Genomic DNA, 8,000 nt, shown 5'->3' on the forward strand with positions numbered 1-8,000 from the left:
GAGGTGCCGTCTCGATGGTGGATCCCTGGTCCAATGACTCGGGGGTTGGAGTGGGTTGTAAGGTGGCGGTTGGCGGGGGTGCCCCGTTTCCACGCGGCGCGGGAGCAGCGGGCCGGGGCGCAGGGGGGCGAGAGGCCGGAACCGGAGCTGTCGCTGAACGGGCTCTCTTGCAGCTGGCCTGGTGTGTCTTGCATCTCTTCTGAGTGTCGAAGGGCAGGTTGCAGAGGGCGCAGCTGAAGGTGGTGGATTTGCCATGGCACCTCTTCAAGTGCCTGGTGACTCCTCCGAGGAGGCGGAAACGCCGGGGCGGCGAGCAGATGGGGCAGGTGAGCGCATCAGCGGCAAGGGGGTATGTGAGGTAGATGGTGTCCTCGTCACCCCCCTGCGGAGCGGGGGTCTCAGTGGTAGTAGAGGTTTCTCCAGTAAGGGTGTCCCGCTGGGGGTCGGGCGGGGACTGCTGGGGACCAGGGGGTGTGACTGGTGCCCGCCGGGGGACAGGGGAGCCGTCTCGTGGTGGCTGGAGCTGCTGGGGAGCAGGGGGCGTGTCTGGGTACCGCAGGAGGACCGGGGAGGCATCTTGTGGTGATTGGGGCGTGTGGCAGAGTTCCCTTGACAGCCGGGGGACGTGGGGTGGGGAGTTCAGCGGTTGTGGCTGCTGTGGGGCGGTGTGGGGGTCTCCCGTTGGCTGGAGCAGCAGGAGCGTGGAGGATGTCCCTGGCGGTTGGGGTGGCAGGGGAGTGGTTGGGGGGTCCCCCGGTGGCTGGAGCAGCTGGTGGACAGCGGGGGAGTCGCTCTGCAGCTGGAGTGCCAGGTGATGGGGGGGCAGGTTTCCCAGGTTCTGCGGCAGTCGGCGGGCAGCGGGTCGGGGTCCTGTCTGCCGGGGCGCATCAGTGGGCTCCTCGGGCACTGTGAGCGGTGGCGGCTGGAGCGCAGGGTGGGAGGCCCCCTGTAGCTCGGGCGGTGGCGGCTGGGGCGGGTGGTGGGGATCCCCTGGCTGCATAGGCGGCAGCTGCGCGGGGCAGGAGACCCCCGGGGGCTCAGACAGCGGCGGCCGGGGCGGGTGGTGGGGATCCCCCGGCTGCATAGGCGGCAGCAGCGCGGGGCAGGAGATCCCCAGGGGCCAAGGCAGCGGTGACTGGGCCACGTGGCGGGGCTCCTCGTGTTGCCCGAGCAGCTGCAGCTGGGGAGCGGAGCAGGAGTCCCCTGGCGGTGGGACCAGCGGCGGCTGCGGGGCTCCGCGGGGCTCCCCGGGCTGCCCAGGCAGCGGCAGCCGGGGAGCGGGACAGGGGTCTCCGGGCGGCAGCCGGGGCACGTGGCGGGAGTCCCCGAGCGGCGGCGGCGAGGGTGCGCCGCGGGTCTCCCCGGGCCGCTCGGGCAGTGGCAGCCGGGCAGCGGGGCAGGAGTCCCCAGGCAGCCCCGGCCGCGGTACGCCGCGGGGCTCCGCGGACCGCGGCAGCCGGGGCGCGGGGCGGGAGTCCCCGAGCGGCGGCGGCGGCGGCGTGCCACCGGGCTCCCCGGGCTGCTCCGGCAGTGGCAGCCGGGGAACGGGGCAGGAGTCCCCCAGCGGCGGCGGTGCGCCGCGGGGCTCCCCGGGCTGCTCCGATAGCCGGAGAGCGGGGCAGGAGCCCCCGGGCGGCGGCGGCGGAGGCGCGCCGCAGGGCTCCCCGGGCCGTGTAGGCAGCGGTAACCGGGGAGCGGGGCAGGAGTCCCCGGGCGGCGGCGGCGGCGCTCCGCGGGGCTCCCCGGGCTGCTCAAGCAGCGGCAGCCGGGGAGCGGGGCAGGAGTCCCCCGGCGGCGGCGGCGGCGCGCCGCGGGGCTCCCCGGGCTGCTCCGGTAGTGGCAGCCGGGGAACGGGGCAGGAGTCCCCCAGCGGCGGCGGCGGAGGCGCGCCGCAGGGCTCCCCGGGCCGTGTAGGCAGCGGTAACCGGGGAGCGGGGCAGGAGTCCCCCGGCGGCGGCGGCAGCGCGCCGCGGGGCTCCCCGGGCTGCTCCGGTATTGGCAGCCGGGGAACGGGGCAGGAGTCCCCGGGCGGCGGAGGCGCGCCGCGGGGCTCCCCGGGCTGCTCAAGCAGCGGCAGCCGGGGAGCGGGGCAGGAGTCCCCCGGTTGCGGCGGCAGCGCGCCGCGGGGCTCCCCGGGCTGCTCCGGTAGTGGCAGCCGGGGAACGGGGCAGGAGTCCCCGGGCGGCGGAGGCGCGCCGCGGGGCTCCCCGGGCTGCTCAAGCAGCGGCAGCCGGGGAGCGGGGCAGGAGTCCCCGGGTGGCTCGGGTCGCGGCGGCTGCGGCACGCCGCGGGGCTCCCCGGGCTGTGGAGGCAGCGGCAGTCGGGGCACGGGGCAGGGAACCCCTGACGGCGGTTCGGGCAGCGGCGGTCGGGACACGCGGTGGGGCTCCCCGAGCTGCCCAAGCAGAGGTGGCCAGGGCGTGGGGCAGGAGTCCCCCACCGGTGGCTGGGGTAAGGGCAGCTGGAGCACGCGGCCCGGCTCCCCAAGGTGGACACGCGGCAGGGGCTGGGGCTCGGGGCAGGGATCCCCCGGCGGCCGGAGCAGCAGCGGCTGAGGCGCGTGGCGGGGGTCCCCAGGCTGCGCCAGGGGGGGCGGCCAGGGCGTGGGGCACGGGTCCCCCGGTGGCATGGGCGGCCGCTTTGGGGAGGGGGGGCAACCCCCCGGCGGCATGGGCGGTGGGGGAGCCGCGGGAGAATCCCCTGGAGGGGGTAGGTGCTGGGGCTCAGTGAGAAGGATACCTGGCCCCAGGGGCAGCAGATGGCCAGTGGGGCTCCTCTCCGGCAGCTGGGACACGTGGGGACGGACTCCTGGCGGCAGCAGCAGCAACCGGGCGGCAGTGGATGTCTCGTGCAGCAGGGGCGTGGGGAGGCAGTCTCTCCGCGGCTGCGGCTCTTCCCGCGGCAGGAGCGAGGTGGGGCAGACTCCCGGTGGTTGCAGCTGCTGGCGGTCGGCTGCAGGATCTTCCAGCGGTTGGAGCACTGCAGGGCGGCCTCCCGGCGGTCGGAGACTGGGGTGTACGCTCTCGGTGGTGTTCCTGCAGGCTGGTCCTCGGATGGAAGAGCTTTCTGCAGCAACATCTTGGGGGCGATTCTCCTTGTCTTCGCACTTCCCTCTGGGTCTGCTGGTTTGCCATGGCTCTGAGGCACCGAGAGTCTTCTTTCGGGTAGTGGTCTGAGAAGATCTCCGGGGAGGACCAGGCGTAACAGCCGGGAGCCTGTGTCGAGCAATGGGCTGTGCTGGGACAGTGGTCAGAGCTTTAGGTTGCGTGTTAGGGGTTGCAGGATGCATCCCAGGGCACCATGAGCTCTTCAGGATGGCTGATACAGTGTATCAGTAGAGATTCAGATTAAACTGATATAGATCTAGGTAGTGGCTTATCATGTTCAATTAATAAAGATTAAACTGATAAGAACAGACACTACACTTGATCTTAGCTCTAAGGAGCCGAGAAGCGATACCTTTCGTCGGAACAGCGCGCTCCCCTCGCGCTCCCAGTGCTTTCTATGTCACAGGACCTACTTTCATACCTTCCTAGCTAAGTGGCAATCGCTGCCCCGAAGTGACTCCGATACACTCACTCAAAGCACCAACTCTCCACTCCGAATTCTGCTCCCAGAGAATTCTCTCCGCCCGCTTCCTTGGGCTCAGCCGGCTGCTCTGTGTTGCCGCCAGACATTGCTGATCTGCATAACCCCGCCCACTGACGTGTGACGCCTTCCCTCGGTGTCTGCTACTCTCCCTGCCTGCAAGAGACGCTGTGCGCCACGTGCTGCCGGAGCCCCGCTCTCGGAACCAGCCCGTCGGGGCGCGTCCCTCCGCCACTGCTCCAGCCCCCGGGCCCGCCCCGTCCCTGCCCTGCGCTCCCCCCCGCTGCTGCGCTCAGCGCAGGGAGCCGGGCAGCGGATCAAGGGGAGATTTCTGGGGGCGGGGGGTGTGCAGGGGCGAGGGAATTTCTGGTCCTTAAAAGTGGGGGGGGCACCAGCGCCGGAACGTGGCCGCCCCCCTTCCTCCGAGCCCCCTCCCTCACGCTTCGCCTTCACCTGCAGGCCCCGCCCCCGCTCCGCCCCTTCCCCCAAGACTCTGCCCCCACCCCGTCCCTTTTCCCCAATCCCCCTCCCTCACTCGCCCCTTCCCCCAATCCCTGCTCCCGGATTGCCCCTCCCCTCTAGGGCCCGCCCCTGCACCGCCCCTTCCCCCGAGGCCCCGCCCCCGCACCAGCCCTTTCCCCAAGACTCCGCCCTCGCGCCGCTTCTTTCCCCGAGTCCCCACGGCCACGCTGCCTTTCCTCCGAGGCCCCGCCCCTGCGCTGCCCCTGCCCTCTAATCCCCACCCCTGCACCGCCCCTTCTCCCCCAGGCCCCGCCCTCACATTGCCCTTTCTACCCGAGCTCCCGCCCTTGCCCCGCCCCTTCTCCCCGAGCTTCCACCCCCCGCGCCGCCTCTTCCCCGAGTCGGAGTCCCCACCGCCACGCTGCCCCTTCCCCCCAGGCCCCTGCCCCTGCACCAGCCCTTCTCCCGCCGGCCCTGCCCCCGCGCCGCTTCTTCCTCCAAGGCCCCGCCCTCGGCCCGCCCCTTCCCCCTCGGCCCCGCCCCTGCACCGCCCAGCGACCCAGGCGCAGGCCAGACCGGGGAGGCGGGAGGGCAGGAATCCGGGCCCAGCCTCCCGTTCCCGGGTGCCCTCGGGCACATCACTCGGTCTCTCTGGGCCTCAGTTCTCCCGGCCGGGCCATGGGGCTGGCGGCGCTTCCCACCTTCCCACGGGCCTGGGAGGGGAACTACCCTGCGGATTAGGAAGATGCTCAGATACTGGGGTGATGGGGGAGGGGCGCAGGGGGAGCGTATTAGCACCATCGTTTGGTATATGGAGTCTGTTTGGAAACAAACTATTTCCCTCAAGTCATTCCCAAAACCTGTATTCAGCGATAACCTTGGAAATATTTAACAGAGCAGCGTGGTTTTTTTCCCGTGTAGCCAGCCCCCAGTTCTGCCCCATTCCTGCCACTGCGGCCCCATCTCACCTCCTGACCCTGGCTGGGCGCCCCTGGGCCGCTCATAGCAGGGGGCTGTCCAGGAGGGTGTGTGGGGGGGTGGTCTCCTTGCAGCCAGGAGGGGGTGTCTGGTGGGTGCTGTCACCTCTGCCAGAGACCCCCAAGAAACTCACTAGCTTCCTCCACATGTGGGGAGGAGCTCCTACTTTCTGACGTGGGGGGCGGGGAGGGGATCGAATCATGACTCTGAAGTGGCAGGGCAACCTCCCCCCCGCCCCCGCAACCCCGCTCAGATTCCTCTAGGGGGCTGGGCTGGGATCTCTAGGGAGGGAGACACAGGAAAAAACCTCTGCCATTATGGAACCCAGGAGTCCTGGCTCCCAGTCCCCCTGCTCTAACCTCTTGACCCCCCCCTCCGCTCCCAGAGCCAGGCACAGTACCCAGGGGTCCTGGCGCCCAGCCCCCAACCCGCTCTGACCACTAGATCCCACTCCCCTCCCAGGGTGGTGCAGGGGTAACTGTGTCTGTGTCCCAGCTCGGCTAAGGGCCTTGACTGATTTTCCTGAAGTGCTTCCTTCCAAATCCATCACATCAGCACCTTCCCTTCACTGCCCACCCCCGTGTGGGGGCACCAGCACCGGGCCGGGTCGTGATGGGAACTCATCCAAGCTGGCCCTAGGGAGATGTGTGTGTTCCTGCTGCCCCCTGCTGGAGGGGCTGAGCCCTGCTGTGTGTGTGCGTGTGAGACACTGTGTTTGTATCAGTGTCAGTGTGTTGCTGGGCTAACTGGTAGGAAATGCTTTTGCAGGACTTTGTATCCTGCAGCAGGTCACACACACACACACACACACACACACACACACACACACACACACACACACACACAGACCACAGCTACCACACACACAAATCCACACAGCCAGTAACACGCTGACACACAAAGGGACTCACACAATCCCAGACACTCACATACGACACACTTGGGGCACACATTAGCCCACCCATCAAAGAGAAACAATCACACACCAGAATATTCACAATCGTGCTCAGAGACACAACCACACACAGTTCACTCCCACTGCTCCCAACACAAGGACCTCCTGTCCCGCACAGCATGTGCCGAGGCCCGTGGAACTCACTGCCACTGGACAGCTACCAATGGGAATGGACCTTTCCAAGAGACCAACAGACATAGCCGTGGCGACAGAGGGGGATGGGCTCCCAGGGGCTGACCCGGGCTGAGACTGGGCTAAAAGCGCCCATGGGTCTGATCTAGAACGGTCTATCCAGCAGGGGGCAGCGTGACCCACACACAAACCCACCAGAAGCACCTTTCTTAGCGGGAGTACTTGTGGCACTTTAGAGACTAACAAATTTATTAGAGCGTAAGCTTTGGTGGGCTACTGCCCACTTCTTCGGATGCATATAGAGTGGAACATATATCGAGGAGATATATATACACACATACAGAGAGCTGACACACAAAGGGACTCACACAATCCCAGACACTCACATACGACACTCACATACGACATACAGAGAGCTGTATGTGTGTATATATATCTCCTCAATATATGTTCCATTCTATATGCATCCGAAGAAGTGGGCAGTAGCCCACCAAAGCTTATGCTCTAATAAATTTGTTAGTCTCTAAGCTGCCGCAAGTACTCCTGTTCTTTTTGCGGATACAGACTAACACGGCTGCTACTCTGAAACCTTTCTTAGCGGGTCTCCCAGGCCATCCCCCACCCTGCCCCTGGTTGAGTAACAAAGGGGCGGCACGGGACTCTGGGCCCTGTCGCAACCCGGCCCCACCCCCTCGCTCCCACACGCTGGCGGGTTGAGTAACTGCCGAGGGATTGCACAAGAGAGAGTCAGAGCCAGGGAGAGAACCCAGGAGTCCTGGCTTGCCTCTCCCCCCTCCACTCCAAACACTAGACCCCCCACTCTCTTCCCAGGGCTGGGGATAAAACCCAGCAATTCCGACCACCAGCACTCCTCCCAACCACTAGACCCCCCTCCTCTTTTAGGCTTTAGGCTCGCTGTCTCCACCAACCCCACCCCCTCCATCTGTCCATCCCTTCGCTGCAGGTTTTTGGGTTGTCGCCCCTGCTCTGCACTCCCCCGGTGCAGCCCAAGGCCTTCCCTCCCCCCAACCACATATCCTCTCCCCCCTGGTGCTGGATCATCTGCTTGGCCCCCCACTCCCTCTCGGGGCACACTGTGCGGCGTGGCTGGGGATTGTGCAATGGCCCAGCACCAGGCAACGCTGAACGGAAACCACAGGCCCTGCCCCGTCCCATCCGAGCTGCCCTCCAGGTGCATCTGAGCCCAGCGCCCCGCACCTGCGCCCTCCTGCGCGACAGGGGGTGAGCTGCAGCCCCCATCACACTCTGCAGACGGGCGAAGGGTCAGGCCAGCCAGCCCTTGTAGGATGGTGGAATCGCCACCGGGGTTGACGGTATGGGGGTTGTGACACATGGAGAAGCGGTTGTCGCTGCTGCTGGCAGAGGGCAGCAGAGCATGCACACACGCAAATGATTGCAAACATACACAAACACATGCATGAATCCAGTGTCACACTAACACAACCGCTAACAGATGCAAACATGCACAAATCCAGCCACACAAACACACACACCTGCACAGCCACACACACACACAACTGCCCCCCCACAGCTACACAAACACCCATCCAGACACAACCCCTGCAGAACCCGAGACATACAGAAACACGTGCATAAATCCATACACACACACACACACACACACACACACCACCCCCCTCCTATACACACACCTTGGGTCACTGCGACACTTAACACTTCAGTTGGATGTGGTGCCCAGGACCGTGTCTATCCTCTGCCCCTCAGGGCCCGCAGGGGACAGATTGGGGGTGTGGCCGGGCCACCCTGCACTGTAGCTATTCCCTGTCCCCCAGGGGACATAGGGGATGGATTGGGGGTGTGGGCGGGCCGCCCTGAGCTGTGGTTATTCTCTGCCCCACGGGAC

General features: G+C 66.5%; 1 protein-coding gene and 1 pseudogene across 1 annotated transcript; both read right to left on the reverse strand.

The window, feature by feature from the left end:
- Positions 1-7: 7 nt before the first annotated feature.
- On the reverse strand, positions 8-4,011 carry LOC135980319 (basic proline-rich protein-like; the record flags this gene model as incomplete). The annotated part of the gene is made up of 1 exon (XM_065580348.1): positions 8-4,011. A coding segment is annotated over exon 1 (3,282 nt), but the record flags the coding sequence as incomplete, so codon positions are not given.
- On the reverse strand, positions 3,337-3,457 carry LOC135980320 (U2 spliceosomal RNA; annotated as a pseudogene).
- Positions 4,012-8,000: the final 3,989 nt, after the last annotated feature.

This window comes from Chrysemys picta, unplaced genomic scaffold (assembly GCF_011386835.1).
Source record: "Chrysemys picta bellii isolate R12L10 unplaced genomic scaffold, ASM1138683v2 scaf2648, whole genome shotgun sequence".
Lineage (NCBI taxonomy): Eukaryota > Metazoa > Chordata > Testudines > Emydidae > Chrysemys > Chrysemys picta.